The sequence below is a fragment of the Garra rufa genome, chromosome 1 (genome assembly GCF_049309525.1).
Source record: "Garra rufa chromosome 1, GarRuf1.0, whole genome shotgun sequence".
In the NCBI taxonomy this organism is placed as follows: Eukaryota; Metazoa; Chordata; class Actinopteri; order Cypriniformes; family Cyprinidae; genus Garra; species Garra rufa.
The window spans coordinates 58,518,305-58,538,141 of NC_133361.1; the positions used below are offsets into that span (position 1 = coordinate 58,518,305).

Genomic DNA, 19,837 nt, shown 5'->3' on the forward strand with positions numbered 1-19,837 from the left:
AAAAAAATATGTGCAGAAAGAAAGGCGCTAGCTGAAGGACTTTTATTCTATAGGGAACCGAGCGGAAGTGCGTTTGTAAATCTGTTGTAGTCGTTTCCTGTCTTGGGTGGTGGCTTCAAACTTTCTTACTCGACTTCATTCCTGTGTGTGGGAATGAAAGAAGGAAGAAACCCAGTTGTATAAAAGCGTCGCACCGTGCAGCTAAATAAGCGTTGCTTTAAACGGCGTCGTTTAGTTGACTAATCTTGATACGTTTTGCGCGGAGGGAGAGAAAATATCGAGTTAAAGTCATGCAGGCCATCAAGTGTGTGGTCGTCGGGGACGGGTAAGTAACTTTACTGTTTTATTACGGCCTGTGAGTTTGTACTGACATTTTCTCGTTTTAAAGACGACGGGGCGCACTTTGTTTGCGCGCTGTGTTTCAAAGCCTAGTGAAACACCACCGTAAACAGCATTTTGCTGAGCTTCTGTGCTTTCTGGGTCTAGTGTGACGTCACACGCATTATCTGAGGCACGGAGTGCATGTGACGTCAAAACTAGGTTTAGCTGGTAAAATGAACTAACTCGAAACACTCCTGTGATGTCAAAAAGAGTGTCTTATAGCAGCTTCGTAGGTGTTAAGGTGATAACTCAGTTAAAGGGCCTGTGGTGTTGTTACTGTCCCTCAAACAAACAAACAAACAAACAGATTTTAGACTTATATTACGCAGAAAGCCCATATATTAATGTATTTGCCATTATTATAAATATATAGGGCATCTGCATTCATTAGCAAAATAGAATACTCATGTTGTACTATCATTGTTTTGTGAATATGCTGTTATAACACTACAATAGTTTGTTGGAAGTATCTTGGAAAAACATTCGGTCCAATATTATGATATAATCGCTGTGCCATAGTATCATCTCGAGGACAGCCGATGATATAATTAATCTGTTTATTTTCACATTATTTGCTCATATCCTAAGAGTTCTTGCCAAGTTTACACACACACACACACACACACACACACACACACACACACACACACACACACACACACACACACACACACACTCTTAAATGCTGCCCTCAACCTATTCATTAGATTTTAGTAGAAAACATCATTATAATAAAGGAACACCCATACATTAAACACAGAATGTGGATTTCTGATTGTTTTAGCAGACCTAGATAACCTCACGCTTCAGTAGATGTACAGTAAGGCCGTAGCTGTACTTTGATCTGTACTTTATAATAGACTGAATTCGTCAGGCATTGCTCAATCTTCCATGGCTCTTGCTGATTCATGCATTCGTATGCTGTACTTGAACAGCCAGCAATTATTTTTTGGGCTCTTAGTCAAATAACCTGATAACGCCTACTATTTTATACCTATAAATTATTAACCTGATCAAAACTTTGCAGGAAAAAACTTGTACACAATTGCCTACTTGCCTGTCACCAGGTTGATAGTTAAATGCTTTTTTAGCAAATAAAAGACCTTTTAGGCAATTGTAATACACACGTTTTTGTGGTGAAATCTGTAGATTTTCATTAAGTAAACATAAGGATCATTTAAATTGGTGGTAATAGGATGAACATTTATTAGATTGAAGCAACTTATCATAATAAAAGCATATGTGAGCATCAGACTTTTGAGTCTTTAAGCATTAAATAATCATACAAAGACATTATTGGCAGATCTAGAGTGAAAACTGGTATTTTATATGTATTTTATGTAAGTAGTCTGTGATACTGTTTTACATTACAAACAGTCAGAGTTGCAACTTTCTTTTTGGACAAATAAATGTTAGCAACTGCACAAAATTGCATTTTTGTGCTCAGTTTGGGCTTCTGAATAGAAGCAATGTTTTCAGAATTTAGAATTATATATATATATATATATATATAATTTTTTTTTTTTTTTAGAATTTATATATAATAATAATTATAATATATATATATATATATCAGGGGTGGCCGATATGACCTAAAATTAATATCACGGTATTTTTCATCTTTTGAACGGTGACGGTATAATATCACGGTATTACTTTTTTTTGGTACATTTTGGGAGGAGTAGCCTGTCCTGTCCCTTTAGTATGTGAATAAAGTTAATATTTTTATAATATAATAAGTAAATGGTAGGTATCCTTATCAAAAAGAGACATGGGAGAGTATTATGCATTCTCAACATATTTATTTTGCAAAAAACCTAAAGATCTTACTTAACAGTGTACAACAAAACAAAAATAATTTTTTATTGAAATTTAATTTCTGCAATATTTAAAACCTTTAAATAACTGGGGGAAATTAACCCATGGCAACAGTTTAAAAGTAGACCAATTCTGTGGGGATAAACACGGACTTGGCAACCCTGCATCCAACACGAGCTGCTGGAGTTAATGTCATTGCACACAAGTACGAAATTTCGTCCGAGATTTTTGCACATTAAAAAAAAAATACAGGTTATGTTAATCGAGTTTACACACTGCCTCTGAAACTTTCGTCCGTCATAAAAAAAATTCGGATCGTGTTTTATTTTCTGCATTTTCGCATCCATAATAAGCATTTTGATAAGGATGGTAAATATGAGAAAACTAAAAAAAAACGCATATGAAAATCGGACTCAGTGTACAATGACCTTTAGATTTGACTGTTCACGGGTCGAAAGTAAAGAGAGATGACAAAAATAGACTGGAGGATTTGCTGCAATCTTGTGCTCACTGACAAATATCTATTATAAGATGTGCTGCTCCCTTTACACAGAGTGTGCGTTATCGCAAAATCGAAAGTAAAAGTAAACGGCGCGAGCGCTCATTTAAAAGCGATTTCTATACCCTGCATATTGAAAGTGCGAAAATTATATACAGTATTATAATATTTGCGGGTGCGGCGATAAGAAAAAAATATGGAGCTCAACTAAATATTGCGCCAATTTTGTGATTGGCTATGTAGTGTGGGGCTCGGGTCGGTTGGGCCAAGCTTCTGATTGGGTGGCCGTGGAGCCGGGCCTGTAAGGAACTATAGAACTAAGAGCATTCTAGAAAGAGCTTTGTGATTGGATGGAAATTTCAAGCATCATGCAAGGACATGCAACTGATATAAATATTGGTTGGACGTTTAGGGGGGAGTATGTGGTAGGGCTGCACGATTAATCGTTTTTAAACCGAAATCGCGATTTGAAAGGGTGCGATTTTCAAATCGCAAGAGCTGCGATTATTTCGATTAATTATCAACTGTGGTAACAAGCATATAAATCGTTTTTGACAGGTCGCTTCATGTGCATATTACATCTTCATGCTTATATTACGTTTGATGCAGAGTTTAACCAATAGGGGGCATTTTAACACTGCATGTAGAGACGTGCACAGGACGTATTTTTCAGTCCTGCATCCGCAGAAATATGTTTATCTCGTTCCGTTCCCGCCTCGACATTCATGTTTTGTCCCGCTTCTGTCCGCAAAAGCCCGCATAAAAGTAACCTTTATAGTTGTTGTTTTTTCAGTACATCAATTGAATTTACATGAAACAGATCTCGTAAGTTTCACAAAACCCCAGCATAAACGTCCCCGATAAAAATATTTGTTATAGCCTATAGGCTAAGCATCAACATTCACAAACCACTGTTATTCTTAACAGAAAATGCAAGCAGACACAGCTCATTTAAAGCTGATATCTCAGTTTATACGCGAACTTATCAAGCTCTACAATGAATAGTATGCACAATGAATCTTTCACAATGTCTACACTTCGTGTGTTTTAATTTGTGAGCACGCAATATTCAGCACTGTGCAAGAACATTTGAGCAGTGAGTGGATTCTAACTTAAACAGCTCTGATGACTGCCTATCCCTGTGCTTACTAATCATAGCTGTAAGTTGTATACTAGTTGTTCTTGCTGCTTTTGTGCAATAGATGAATAACAATGTTTTGTTTTTTAAATATTTTGTTTAGATATTTCTATTTTGCGGGAGTCCCGCGAATCATTTTATTTTCCCGCGTCCCGCACAGCCGCACTCTCCCATCAAGTTATGTTCCGCGCCGCATTCGTTTGCGTCGGGTCCCGCTGTACTCTCGTAGGTGCAGGTCTCTACTGCATGTACTGAGCAAATAACGGTAACGCCATTTGGAAAAGATGAGCGGGAGCAGCGGCTAAACTTCCCAACAAAGTGTCTCTTAATGTAGGTTATCATTAGTGTTTTACTAATGTAAAATAGTTTACAGTGTGTTTGGATTCCTAAAAGATTTTAATTATATTTTGTTATAAAATAATGTTATTTATGTATGTATGTATGTAATCTTTTAGGATTTTATATAATAAAATATATCATATTTTTATTAATTAATTTTGTATAATATAATATATTTTATTTTAAAAGATTTAAATAATATTTTATTATATCATTTTAATTGTAATTCAGTTTTATTTAAGATACTGTAGTTATTTTCTTAATTTGTCATGACAACTAGGGTTGTCACGATACCATAAAAATGACTTACGATACTGTACCAGCTGAAGTATCACGATACCAAGTAGTATCACGATACCATGCAGTATTCTGTTAATTAATTCAATTCTACAAAATCAATCAAAATTTCATAAACAAAAAGATGTAAATGAAAACAGACAAGGTTTTTCTCTGAATACTAATGTAAACAAAACATCTTAGCACTGCACAGAAGCTGCATGAAGTGGTATTTAGATGTGGTATTTATAAATAGACTGTATTTATAATTACATAAATAATGTTATGAGATTAATGTTTTAAACACAAAACTCTGAATATAGAAATATGTTGGAAAAGAACATAATGTGATGGGAAACAAAACCGCCAGCGGGTGGCAGCAATGTTCACGATTGAATCACTGAGTCATTCAAACGATTCTTTCAAAACAGCTGAATTCTTCAGGAGTGAATCAAATTACTCGTTTTTATGAATGGCTTAGTAAATCAGTGATTCGCCCAAACCAACGCGGATTCGGATTCGAACACAGAAACGAAACAAAAACATCACACTTAACTCTAGCTCGTGTCATATTGCTGAACTATCAGGAGCATTTTTGCTCGCATATCTTAAAAAATTTCCAAGTTAGCAGCTGGAATATTAAAACTTATTCATTCATAATGTAAATATATAATGATTGATAAGAACCAAGTGCAAAGCGGCTACGTTATGTTCATGAATGGAATTGCATTCGTGATCGCAAAAAGATGCTTCCAGAAACGAATTATTACACCTGTTCTAAAAGTGGGCAAATGAATAAAAATACAAAAAAATACATTTCTTGTAAAATAGTTTGATGTTGAATAATCGATTCTTGAGCTGCTATTTTAAATAACACCAGACGGTCTGAATCCGGCCCTCTCTTCTGATAAACTGCAGCGTGAACAACGACGTGCGCGTGCAACTTCTCATTTCAAACTGAACTGAAGCGTCATGAAACACTGAATACCATATAAAGCGTATACACAAATCACAGCAGAAAGACATTTTGGTAATCAGCTTGTAATGTTTCTGCTGGCGTGCATGCTCAAGTGAACATTTTAAACAGTGTTCCTGCCCTGCATACAACATATCTTACGGTGCTACCGAATGGACGATACTACAGTTTCAAAAATGCAGTGGCACCGCGGGTATTTTTAAGCTTTAGTATCGCGATACTACCGTAGTACCGGTATACCGTGCAACCCTAATGACAACTTTATTTAAAAAATGACAATAATGTTTAAGAGGTTTTAAATAAACAGTAGAACAGTGTAGCATACTTTGTGATTATGCTTGGTCTTTCTTTGGTGCTGTTAAAACCACCATATCAAACTTGTAGCTCTTTTATGAAATAGTAGTAAATCGCATTTTAAATCGCAAATCGCAATTTTGATCAGAAAAATCGCAATTAGTTTTTTTATCTAAATCGTGCAGCCCTAGTATGTGGGGAGTATTTGGCCGCTATTCGCAGAGAATTTAGTAACGTCAATGATTCTAACGGTGTGTTCACACGGGGCATAAGCGTCAACGCTTCCCATTGACTTGAATGGGTGACGTCAAGCGTTGCTGAAAGGAATTGTGGATCCGTCGGCGGCGCTTCACTCGCGTTGCTCGCGGCAGAAGTTGAGAATTTTTCAACTTCTGCTGCGAGCAACGCTAGTGAAGCGCCGCCGACAGATCCACAATTCTTTGCGGCAACGCTTGACGTCACCCATTCAAAGTCAATGGGAAGCGTTGACGCTTATGCCCCATGTGAACACACCGTAATAAGCTCAGGCCGGTCGCGTTCGCCTCACGCCCGCTCAATTTGTGATCCGCTGTGATCCCTGGTATAGGCTACAGGCCCGACCTTTCTTCACGATGTTTCACCAGTCGTTTAATGGCCACTCCCCTTTTACCTACTACCTGCAAAGCTGATACGAATATGTTTTACTTTTATTTACAACAAGATATATAGTATAAGGACAGGTATTCAGACCACAACTGAACGTTTGAAGAAAATGTAATGCCTTATTATTTAGAATTAGCTATTATTGATGTAAATGCAGCCATTCAAGGCACATAATTGATTTATTACGGTATTGACGGTATTAGAAAATCCATGTCGTGGCGCAATGTCACACCGGTGATGACTATGACACCGGTGTACCGCCCACCCCTAATATATATATATATATATATATATATATATTTGAAGCAATACATCAGATTTTTTTTAGTATTATGTATTTATAGTTTTCATATTATTTTTTTGTAAAGGTTTGTTTCCATTACAAAAAAAAAGGATTTTCTGACTGTTTCATATGTTATATGACAGTTAAAATATTTCATTACAATATTTTTTTTCATAGTTAATGTGGTAATGGACAAACTTCATTGTAAGAAAACAAAAAGAAATATTAAATATGTTATTTTATATATTTTACATTTTATATGCTGTTGTTATTATACAGTCTACCAGCATAAAGGTTTACAAATGTACACTGCCCTCCAAAAGTTTGTAAACGCCCTAAAAAAAAGTGGGGTTTTGGACAATATTGGCATGAATCCTATTTAGTTTGTCATAATTTTGCACTGATAAGGTACAACACAAACTACGAAAACATATTTCATTACATTAACAGTTTATACATAGAAAAAAAAAAGATTTTTGATTCATCGAAGTATCCACCATTAGCAGCTATTATTATAATCTGGGTGTCCGAGCTGTCAGTTTATTCAAACATTGACTAGATATTACTCCAAGCCTCCTGAAGGATTGCCCAAAGATGATTCACACTATGCTGATATTGTCCAAAACCACAGTTTGCCAGGGGTGTTTCCAAACTTTTGGAGGGCAGCCTAGCATGGGCCTCTTATTATTTGCCTGCTGTCTAAAAATCAAAACTGCTTTCAGTTTTAAGAGAAAGTAAACCGCACAGCATGATACGTCACTTTCTGGAAATCTCAGCCCTAAAGTGCTAGTCATTTGAGAACTGTTTTGACAGAGTGACTTCACCAGACCAGTTTTTCAGTGGTTCTGCTTACTGATACTATCTTGCAGCAAGCCATGTGTTTATCGTGATCTGTTTATCTTCTTCATTCCAGAGCTGTGGGTAAAACATGCCTGCTGATCAGCTACACGACCAATGCCTTTCCTGGAGAATACATCCCCACAGTGTGAGTATCTCCACTTCTCATTGGGGTCCTGATCACTCAATTGTGTTGTGAACAAGCAACTGTGAATACTGATTTATTACACTGGGTTATTTTTTTAAAGGAGAAATTCACTTCCAAAACAAAAATGGACAGATTATGTACTCACCCCCTTGTCATCCAAGATGTTCATGTCATTCCTACTTCAGTCGTAAAAGAAATTATGGTTTTTGAGGAAAACATTTCAGGATTTTTTTTCCCATATAGTGGACTTCTATGGTGCCCCGAGTTTGAACTTCCAAAATGCAGTTTAAATGCAGCATCAAAGGGCTCTAAACGATCCCAGCCGAGGAAGAAGGGTCTTATCTAGCGAAACAATTGATTATTTTCCAAAAAAAAAAAAAGTATATACTTTTTAACCTCAAACGCTCATCTTGTCTTGCTCTGCCTGATCTGTTTTTTTTTTTTTTTTTCCGGTTCAGTACAGTTAGGGTATGTCGAAAAAGTTCCATCTCATTTTCTCTCTCAACTTCGAAATCGCCCTACATCGCTGTTTTAGCATTTTTGTAAAGGGTGTTTAATGTTCTTGGTATGTTCACTTTGAAAACACTGGGTCGGTACTTCTGCAGCGATGTAGGGTGATTTTTAAATGATAAGTTGAGGGAGAAAATGAGATGGCAGTTTTTCGACCTACCCTAAATGTTTTGAATCAGAGATGCACAACTACTCATGCACATTGCAGAGAGAGACAAGATGAGCATTTGATGTTAAAAAGTATATAAATTGTAAATCGTGATAATTTCACTAGATAAGTCACCTTTATTTATATAGCGCTTTTAACAATACAGATTGTGTTAAAGCAACTGCACAGTATTTAAACAGCACCATAGTGTGTAAGTAACGCATTATTGTAAATAATCAATTTTCAGTTAAAGGCAGTTCATCAATGAATTCAGTGATATCATCGTCCAGTTCAGTTCAAATAGTATACGATATCGCTATATTTAACGGATTTGAATTATAGGAATGTGTTAATGTTTTATGTGTAGGCCAGGTTAAAGAGATGTGTCTTTAATCTATATTTAAACTGACAGATTGTGTCTGCCTCCCCGAACAGTGTTAGGTAGATTGTTCCAGAGTTTGGGCGCTAAATAAGAAAATGATCTGCCACCGGCAGTTGATTTTGATATTCTAGGTACTATCAAATTGCCAGAATTTTGAGAACGCAGTGGACGTGAGGGACTATAATGCGATAGAAGCTCGCTCAAGTACTGAGGAGCTAAACCATTGCGGGGTTTATAAGTAATTAGCAAGATTTTAAAATCTATACGATGTTTTATAGGGAGCCAATGCAGTGTTGACAGAACCGGGCTAATATGGTCATACTTTCTAGTTCTAGTAAGAACTCTAGCTGCTGCATTTTGGACCAGCTGGAGTTTGTTTATTAAGCGTGTAGAACAACCACCCAATAAAGCATTATAATAATCTACCCTTGAGGTCATGAACGCATGAATTAATGTTTCAGCATTTGACATTGATAGCATAGGTCGTAATTTCGATATATTTTTAAGATGGAAAAATGCGGTTTTGCAAATGCTAGAAATGTGGCTTTCAAAGGAGAGATTGCTGTCGAATAGGACGCCTAGGTTCCTAACTGATGACGGCGAATTTACAGAGCAGCCATCTAGTATTAGACTGTGTTTTAGGTCATTACTTGTGGAGGTTTTAGGTCCAATAATTAACACCTCTGTTTTTTTCAGAATTTAACAGTAAGAAGTTATTTGCCATCCAGTTTTTAATATCAGCTATGCATTCTGTTAGTTTTTTGAATTGATATGTTTTGCCGGGCTGCGAAGAAATATAGCGCTGAGTATCATCAGCGTAACAATGAAAGCTAACACCATGTTTCCTGATGATCTCTCCCAAGGGTAACATGTAAAGCGTAAAAAGTAATGGCCCTAGCACTGAGCCTTGAGGTACTCCATACTGCACTTGCGATCTAAATGATACCTCTTCATTTATTGCCACAAACTGATGACGGTCAGATAAGTACGTTTCGAACCAAGCCAGTGCACTACCACTAATGCCTACATAATTTTCAAGTCTATTTAAAAGAATGTTGTGGTCAATAGTATAAGACCCTTCTTCCTCGGCTGGGATCGTTAAAGCCGCATTTGGGATCGTTTGAAGCTGCATTTAAACTGCATTTTGGAAATTCAAACTCGGGACACCATAGAAGTCCACTGATGGAGAAAAATACTGAGATGTTTTCCTAAACAGAATTTTTTATTTCTAAATTCCTTTTTTTGTTTATGTGTGTGTATATCTGGTTCTTTGTTCATCCAAACTCCTAATCATTTAGGTAAAAGCCCAATAAAGTCATTTTACTACAGTCGGAAAAGCTTTGAAACTCAAGACAGTGTTATTTCTAAGTTAGCTATTTTAAAGGAAGCTGGTATGAAAGAGAGAGAACACACAGTGATACCAGACACATGAAAATAGCACCATAGTTTTGCCAGCAACAACAGGAAATATCCAATATACTGAAATATTTTATCTTGAATGTGATTCGGTCGTTCAGAATTCTGTTTTACAGAGAGTTGTGTAAAGTATTTATGTGTCAACATTTAAACTAAAGGGATAGTTCACCCAAAAAAGAAAATTCTGTGAAAACCTTTGTTCATCTTCGGAACACAAATTAAGATATTTTGATGAAATCTGAGAGCTCTCTGACCCTCTATAGAGCGCAAGGGTCCTTCCACATTTAAGGTCCAGAAACACTGTAAGGACATTGTTAAAACAGTCTATGTGACATCAGTGGTTCAACTGGAATTTTATGAAGCTACAAAAATACTTTTTGTGCGCAAAGAAAACAAAAATAATTTTATTCAGCGATTTCTTCTCCCCCAAGACAGTCCTCTGCCATTACAGAGAGTGCGTTGTAGTGGACTGTCTCAGGAAAGAAGAAATTGTTGAATATTATTTAATATTATTTTTGCTTTCTTTGCGCACAAAAAGTATTCTCATAGCTTCTAAAAATTGCGGTTGAAGCACTGATTTCACATGGACTATTTTAACGATTTCCTTACAACGTTGAATGTGGAAGGACCCTTGCTGCCTGTGGAGGGTCTTGAATTTTATCAAAAATATCTTAATTTGTGTTCCGAAGATAAACAAATGTCTTACAGGTTTGGAATGACATGAGGGTGAGTAATTAATGACCAAATTTTTATTTTTGGGTAAACTATTCCTTTAAACACTGGATTCAAAACGTGCTTTGGACTGATTTTTCCAAAGCCAAAACAGTCTGTTGTTTTATTTAATTTCAGCATTTGTTTACATTCACACTTCACAGTCAGTTTAACCTGGTGGTCAGTTATTAACATTCAGAACCACATTGCCTCTTGACAGATTTGACAATTACTCTGCAAATGTGATGGTGGATGGAAAACCAGTGAATCTGGGTCTCTGGGATACAGCAGGACAGGAGGATTATGACAGACTTCGTCCCCTGTCGTATCCACAAACGGTAAGATCACAGAACTGCATGACGATTATATGCCGTTTACAGTTACATTAGCTTTACCTTGGTAATGTATACAGCCAAATAATAGTGACCCTGTAATCAACATGGTATATTTTACACATACATATATACATTGTCACTTTTAAACAACAGCATTTCTTGTCTGAGACTGCTGTCAGATAAGCAAAACTGCAGTAAAAAGTACCCACATATGAGTTATCACATTCTGACTGTAAATTTTGGAAATGCACCTCTAAATCTCCCTTTGGTATATCATGAATGCTTTTGTCCCATAGGACGTGTTTCTCATCTGCTTCTCCCTTGTGAGCCCTGCCTCTTTTGAGAATGTTCGTGCAAAGGTAAGCTCTTTTTTTCAAAGTAGAAAGTAGAACCAAGCTAGCAGACACTATTAGAGCTTATTACTAGAGCACAGTGCATGCAGGACTGAAACTGCATGCCCATTTCTGACTTGTGCGGCTGTTTTGATCATTTTGCAATGTCTTGTGTGTGTTCAGTGGTATCCAGAAGTGAGACACCACTGTCCAAACACTCCAATCATCCTGGTAGGAACCAAGCTTGATCTGAGAGATGATAAGGACACTATTGAGAAACTGAAGGAGAAGAAGCTTACTCCCATCACCTACCCTCAGGGCCTTGCCATGGCCAAAGAGATCGGTAGGTGGAGTCAACGCATGTTTAAAAACCTCATGAAAACATGTTCCATTCCATTTCCCAACATTACAATTTTAAGCAAAAACAAATTATATTTTGCGTAAAAAAGTAACCTAATTTTAGGTTTTATTTTGGTTACTCCATTTTCAGATTCAGTAAATATTTTCAGAATCTCATTTAGGGGTGTAACGATACACCAAAGGCACGATTCGGTTCGGTTCACGGTTTTGGGGCCACGGTTCGGTTCGGTTCGGTTTCTGTTTGCTGTGGGGTTAGGGTTGATATCATTTTAACAGCAATGCTAAGGAACAATAGATTCACTTAATAACAAGAACAACTAAACTTTTTCTTTATTAACTTTGCCAACCCATTTTAGTACAGTCAGGATACCCGAGTAAGTTAGTGAAAATTAGATATTGTTGTCCGAGTTAAAAATGTACTTGTCCGGGGCAAAAAAAATGCCTTTTTTGCTGTAAATTAATCCATTCTGAAGCAATAGTCTCATCACTACTCTATAAGGTCTTACTTTAATCTAATTATTAACTTTATTTTTCTAACCTTACTAACTGTATGTGTCATCATTCACATCAAATTCTTAAATTTTATCAATACATCAAATTAGAATAATTAGACTCTGTGTGGTTGCACAAATTAAATCAGTATCAACAAACTCCATCTTTCCACTGCACAGGAAAAACCGGGCCTGCAATGAAATTGACATTTAACTGTATTTACTTAGACTGTTTAATGAAGATAAGAGGTTCCAAAAAATGCATTTACACAGTAAAATTGCAAATACATAAATAATGTAATAAGATTAATGTTATACAAAAATATTGGAAAAATGCAATACCTTTAAATATAAAATCGAACCACCAATAGGTGGCAGTAGTCACTGTCTTAATGAGCGAGTCACGGATTCAACCATAGATGGATTCAACCAGTTCGTTCACTGACTCCATTCATTAAAAAAAATGCTAAATCATTCAGTACTGAAATACCGCAGTGTTGCTCGGAGATTCACGGAGGTTCAGCTGTTGCTTAGAACTATTTTCGTTTGCAAAAATGGTTAATGATGTGTCTAAAATGTAAGTCAGTTAATATTAACTACTAGTTTATTGAACTACTGTTGTATAAAATCAATGTCACTCACGTTTGCAATCGTAATGGTGCTTTCCTACCGCAGTATGTTTGTTCATGCTTGTTTCTTTGTGTATGCTGTTGAGCCTATTAGTGTTGATTTTCTGTGAGTCAGATAGCCTGCACGAGCTTGATACCGTCCGTTTTCAGTCATCTTAAGTAATAAAATCAGAATTATGTTCACCAAAGTTTCGTTTCTGCGCTAGTTATTGTTTGTAATTGATGTTTTAATCAGGTTACTTGTCCGGTCGGGCAAGTAAAATCCCCTTTCACTTGCCCTTTCACAAAATCCACTTGTCCCGGACAAGCGTTAATGTCGAGCCCTGAGTAGTAACCGAGTGTGATCGCTCACTCAAGTCACATGACATGATATGCACTTGGAAAATACTAACTTTAGAATATAATATTTAGAACAAAAGCTCATCATTACTAATACAATTTAATCAAATGTGATAAAATAAAGATGTGTTTAAATTGGTTAAATTAGTTAGAGACAATTAAGTGACGTCAACCCCAACAATGGGCAGCAGGGGGCATGAGAGTACCGCGGTACGCCACGAGAGTTTCGCGATACGTATCGTGGTTGGTGTATCGCGATATTTCGGTTCGGTTTGTAATATCGTTACACCCCTAATCTCATTAGACTTTTACATTCTTAAAAAATATTAAACAGTACAAATTAATGCTTTTGATATGTTGTTTTTTTTTATTGGTTTTATAATAGATAAAGGTATTAAAGGATTAGTTCACTTCCAGAACAAAAATTTACAGATAATGTACTCACCTCTTTGTCATCCAAGATGCTCATGTCTTTCTTTCTTCAGTCGTAGAGAGAGTTTTTTTGAGGAAAACATTTCAGGATTCCTCTCCATATAATGGACTTCTATGGTGCCCCCGAGTTTGAAGTTCCAAAATGCAGTTTAAATGCAGCTTCAGTCGAGGAATAAGAGTCTTATCTAGCGAAGCAATTGGCTTAAAAATTAGTTTAAATTACAATTTATATACTTTTTAACCTCAAACGCTCATCTTGTCTAGGTCTGCGTGGACTAGTTTTTCTGGTTCAAGACAGTTAAGGTATGTCAAAAAACTCCCATCTCATTTTCTTCTCCAACTTCAAAATCATCCTACTTCGCTACAGTACCAACCCAGTGTTTACAAAGTGAACGCCCTTTACAAAAAGGTAAAACAGCGATGTAGAATGATTTTGAAGTTGGAGGAGAAAATGAGATAGGAGTTTTGAGACGTACTGTCTAAAACTCGAAAAAACAGTTCATACAGACCTAGACAAGATGAGTGTTTGAGGTTAAAAAGGTAAGCCGATTCCTCGGCTGGGATCGTTTTGAGCCTTTTAAAGCTGCATTTAAACTGCATTTTGAAAGTTTAAACTCAGGGGCACCATAGAAGTCCATTATATGGAGAGGAATCTTGAAATGTTTTCCTCAAAAAACATACTTTCTTTACGACTGAAGAAAGAAAGTCATGAACATCTTGAATGACAAGGGGGTGAGTACATTATCTGTACATTTTTGTTCATTTAAGCCATAGTATAAATACGGTTTTCACAGTAGAAAACAAAACTAAAAGAGACGGAACAACAACAAAATACTGAAGAGTGCACAAACTACACTGGAATATTTTTCAAACGGTTTGGGCTAAAACCTTTTGTCTTTTATTTCCCAGGTGCTGTTAAGTATCTGGAGTGCTCTGCGCTCACACAGCGCGGCCTTAAGACGGTGTTTGACGAGGCCATCCGGGCCGTGCTCTGCCCTCCCCCTGTCAAGAAGAGGAAGAGGAAGTGCCTGCTGCTCTAGAGTTCTGAGGAAAGATTGCTGTGATCCAAACTGTATTTCTAAGGGGAGAAGTTAGAAATGAGACCATGTTTTCATTTTTCTCTTCTTCCATTGTAATTACCAGTACAACTTTATACCTTCACACAACATTTATCAATATTATCAATAGATGTAGTACAAAAATCAACCCCCAACCCATCTTCCTTAGTCAAACGCATAATATTGGACGACCTGCGGCCTTTGTTAACCATCTAAACGTTAATATTCATTAGTCAGTGTCGTGAAGTTGGTTCCTTGCATTGAGGACCTGTAATGTTTGTTTACAGTCTTTGTTTGAAATAAATGAAGATCTTGCCAAATAGCACCACATTAGGATGGGACGGCCCTCCACACACTACATTTGTTGCTTTGTAATCCCTAAAGGTCTTTGACCATTTGGCAAACCAGAGATAACTTGTCGGCTTGTGGTTTTTTTGAAAGAGATACAGTGAAGTCAGCTTACCTCGCACCTGAAACATGAGGTTCTATTAATGGAAGGATGAGGTGAACTTCATTACGAGGTTCTGTGCACACTATTTGCCATTTGTTTTGGGGGTTATATTGTAATTTAAGGCCACTAATTATGCACAAAACATGTCCAAGCCACATTTCACTCCTAAGTTTTTAAAACGTATTTTGCATTCAAAAATTAAGCCTGTTTTGAGAATCATTTGTCACAATTGAGAACTTGCCTGTCATATAACAGTGCGAATATATATGGTTCTATAATAGGCTTTATTTTGTGTAATCAAAGTATAATTTCCATCTTTCTTTTGTGGTGAAACATGGCCAGGAAATGTTTTGTTGGTCCCAGTCTGTCAAGAGGTCTCAGAATGCCTCTATTTCCAAATAGATTCAGTCCCCAAATATCCTGTAAAATATCTAATGGATCACATGGGATATTTAGTGTCAATCTTAATTTAGCGGCATATGAACACCTTGATGCTCTTTGAGCATATATAATACACCCTTCTACAGCCATATATGTAATTTTTGTTAACACATTTTTAGAAACTTTCTTCTTTTTGACACTTTTTATATTTGCTAATGTTACAAAAAGCAACAGACTACTGTCAGAGCGTACACTACAGGAATTAGTTCATGTGAAGTAAGTCTTCTCTTGATGCGGTTTATTCCCCTTATCGTTAATCACTTTTAACTAACATTTTACGTCTTGCTGTACTAATAACATGTAACTGTCTAATGTTTATATCCTGAAATCAATTGTCTTATTGATTCGATCAGCACGTCACGTACAAGGTATTCTGACATTTAACACGGTTGCATACTTACTTGAACTGTCCTGAGGCACAATAGAATGTGTGTCATTTGTGATCACCCTATCGAGCGATTTCTGTCTGCAGTTATAGCCAGATTGTAACCCTGTTTTTAGGGGTATTCATGATGTCACTTGTTTTACAGAGATAATAAAGTACAATAAATTTAGATTAAACCCTAAAGTTGTTTTGTTTTATTTATAAACCTCATGTAGCTCACCACTTTTCAGAACTGCGTTTGTTGTCTTCCACAGAGTGAAGTGCTCGTAAAAATTTTTAGTCTGCTGACATTTGATATGAAATCGCTTTGAACTTTATAATGCTCGTGGTAACTTATAAGTAATAATAAGTAAATCCACTTCACCAGCTAAATACTCTTCAACAGCATCTTATTTTTCTCATTTTGTAAATTCTATGGGTCTGGCTTCTGGTACAAAACAGCTTGTTTTGCTGATTGATATTGCAAATTGGTGTCTTACAATATTATTTGAATGTATTGTCTTAATAATAAGCACTGATTGTAGTTTTGTTATTCAGTTTTTTCCTTAGTTCACTTTCAGAACAAAAATGTACAGATAATGTACTCACCCCCTTGTCATCAAAGATGTCCATGTCTTTCTTTCTTCAATCAAAAAGAAATAGTTTTTTGAGGAAAACGTTTGAGGATTACTCTCCATATATGTATGGTGCCCCCAAGTTTGAACTTCCAAAATGCAGTTTAAACGCAGCTTCAAAGGGCTCTAAATGATCCCAGATGAGAAAGAAGGGTGTTATCTAATGAAATGATTGGTTATTTTCGAAACAAGTCGACAATTTATATAGTTTTTAACTTCAAATGCTCGTCTTGTCTAGTCTCTGATGCGCATGTGTAGTCTGTGATCAATACAGTGTATGTCGAAAAACTTCCAAATCGCCCTAAAAGCTACAGAAATACGGACCCAGTGTTTAAAAAATGTACATATGAAGATCAAACACCCTTTTCAAAAAAGTAAAACAGCATTGTAGGACAATTTTGTTGAAGTTGAAGAAACCGAGATGGGAGTTTTTCAACATACACTTACTGTATTGACACAGATTACACAGACTACGCATGCGCAGCGCAGAGACGAGGCAAGACAAGCATTTGAGTTTAAAAAGTATATCAATTGTCAATTTGTTTCGAAATTAACCAATCGTTTCGCTAGATAACACCCTTCTTCCTCGGCTGGGATCATTTAGAGCCCTTTGAAGCTGCGTTTAAACTCCATTTTGGAAGTTCAAACTTGTGGGCATCATACATATCCACTATATGGAGAGAAATCCTGAAATGTTTTCCTCAAAAAACATAATTTCTTTACGACTGAAGAAAGACATGAAAATCTTGGATGACAAGGGGGTGAGTACATTATCTGTACATTTTTATTCTGGAAGTGAACTAATCCTTTAACAAAACAGCAGCAAAAACCATTTAACCCAAGAACACATATTTTGTGATATAGGTTAAAAGGGCATATTCAATTAAATGAACGAATAAAAAAGGGGTGGGACTTGATTTCATCCCTCAGCAATTGATTAGATTGTGAGGTTGGTTGAAAGATTATGAAATTTGCAGTTTACTTTTGTAATTTGTTCTAGACAGTTATTTTTGGGCCAATCGCCTAAGATGTAAACACTGCATGACTGGCAGCAACTTAAGAACAAATCCTCAAACCCTTAAGAAAGGGAAAACTAAACTAGAGGTATTTCGTGTTGCATAGAGAGTACTTTCATCTCTTTTAGAAGAAAACAAACACAACCCCAAGTATTTATTCAATACAGTGACTAAAATAACAAAACAATTTACATCAGCAGATGGAGACATTTCCCAACAGCACAGTAGTAATGATTTTATGAACTACTTTACTTCAAAGGTCAATACTATTAGAGATAAAATTGTAACCATGCAGCTGTCAGCCACTGTATTTTATCATAGATCCACTGTGGAGCAGTCTTACTCATTTTCTTCTATAGGAAAGGAAGAATTGTATAATTCATCTAAACCAACAACATGTATGCTAGAACCTCTTCCATCTAAGCTACTGAAAGAGGTGCTTCCAGAAATCATAGATCCTCTTCTGAATATTATTTATTTGTCATTGTCATTAGGATATGTCCCAAAAACCTTCAAACTGGCTGTTATTACGCGTCTCATTTAAAAAAAAAACACAACTTGACCCCAACGAATTAATTAATTACAGACCAATCTCAAATCTCTCTTTTCTTTCAAAAAAACTGTAAATAGTATCATCACAACTGTTCCTTTTTAGAGAAAAATGGTATCTGTGAGGATTTCCAGTCAGGTTTTAGATCGTATCATAGTACTGTGACTGCTCTCATTAGAGTTACAAATGACCTGCTCTCATCTTTAATACTGTAAAGCTGCTTTGACACAATTCACATTGTAAAAAGCGCTATTGACCATATTACAGATTTAAAGATGTGTAAGTTTTTAGGTGTGTTTTGCCGAAATTGCTAATGTTTTGGCAAATTAATGTTACAGACTCTTAGAACAGTGATTTTCTTTGTAACGTGGCAACAGTCTGTTGAAGATTAAGTCGATGCTTTCAGTAGTCACAGTCAAATGAAAAACAAGACCAGAGAAAACTGTATGCATGTTTGTGTTTATTGTAGAAAAACTGTTTAATTACTCCAATTGTTAATGAAAAACATTAAATTAAAACTATTTCAGGGAACACCAAAACCTGAGCTCTGCACAATCCCTTCTATCATGCGTTTCTTGAACATTTCATACTCAGTGTGAATTGGCAGATGAAGTACAATGAGGGAAGTATTGGCCTCAGGAAAAATGTTCCATCTTGATGAAGGAACTCTATTTGTGGGCGGTGGGGGAAACCAAGCGGTGGCGCTGTGGAGGCTCGTGGCAAACTCCATGATCGTCTCCAGAGTGACTGCATCGCACTCCCCTTCTGCAAAACGTGTAGAGAAAATGCTCTAAGAATGTGTGGTAAGTGCCATTCTTTCACATTTTAATCAAAATAGAGTTAGGAAGCCTGTTTCCAGTTATGACAATGTCTAACTGCAAGATATATATATATATATATATATATATATATATACAGTGCCCTCCACTAATATTGGCACCCTTGGTAAATATGAGCAAAAGTGGATGTGAAAATAAATCTGCATAATTTATCCTTTTGATCTTTTATTAAAAAAATCTGAAAATTCTAACCTGTCATTGAAGCAAATCAATAGAAACTAGGGGTGAAATCTCATTATGAAATAAATGTTTTTCTCTAGTTCACGTTGGCCACTATTGTTGCAACATTTTTTTCTCAAGATAACAGTTTTCTCCAACAATGTCTAATGAGTTTGGAGAACACCTGACAAGAGGTCAGAGACCATTCCTTCATACAGAATCTCTCTAGATTCTCCAGAATCTCTATCTTCCCAGCTCATGTTGGTGCTTCTTCTCTTCAGTTTCTACAGGGTTCAGGTCAGGGAACTGGGACGGCCATGGTAGAAGCTTCATTCTGTGCTCAGCGACACAGTTTTAGTGTTGATTTTGATGTTTGTTTTGGATCATCATTCTGCTGGAAGATGCAACCATGGCCCATTATAAGATTTCTAACAGAGGCAGTCAGGTTTTGATTTTTTTATCTGCTGGGATTTGATAGAATCCATGAAGCCATGTATCTAAGCAAGATGTACAGGACCTCCGGCAGAATAATAGGTCCACAACATTAAAGACCCAGCAGTATTTTTGACCATGGGCATGGGGTACTTTTTTAACCCTGTCTGCACCAA

The 19,837-nt window shown here is 36.4% G+C and overlaps 1 protein-coding gene across 1 annotated transcript; it reads left to right on the forward strand.

Annotated features, from left to right (window-relative positions):
- Positions 1 to 90: 90 nt before the first annotated feature.
- Positions 91 to 16,234, forward strand: rac1b (Rac family small GTPase 1b). Its single transcript, XM_073843377.1, has 6 exons — positions 91 to 325; positions 7,560 to 7,631; positions 11,019 to 11,136; positions 11,430 to 11,492; positions 11,649 to 11,808; positions 14,626 to 16,234. Exons 1-6 carry the CDS (start codon positions 291 to 293, stop codon positions 14,754 to 14,756), a joined length of 579 nt encoding a protein of 192 aa, XP_073699478.1. The 5' UTR covers positions 91 to 290; the 3' UTR covers positions 14,757 to 16,234.
- The last annotated feature ends 3,603 nt before the right edge of the window (positions 16,235 to 19,837 follow it).

Coding starts and splice junctions, on each gene's coding strand:
- rac1b (XM_073843377.1), top strand. CDS start 291: ATGCAGGCCATCAAGTGTGTGGTCGTCGGGGACGG. Junction 326..7,559: donor TGTGTGGTCGTCGGGGACGG/GTAAGTAACTTT, acceptor TCTTCATTCCAG/AGCTGTGGGTAAAACATGCC. Junction 11,137..11,429: donor CCCTGTCGTATCCACAAACG/GTAAGATCACAG, acceptor TTTGTCCCATAG/GACGTGTTTCTCATCTGCTT.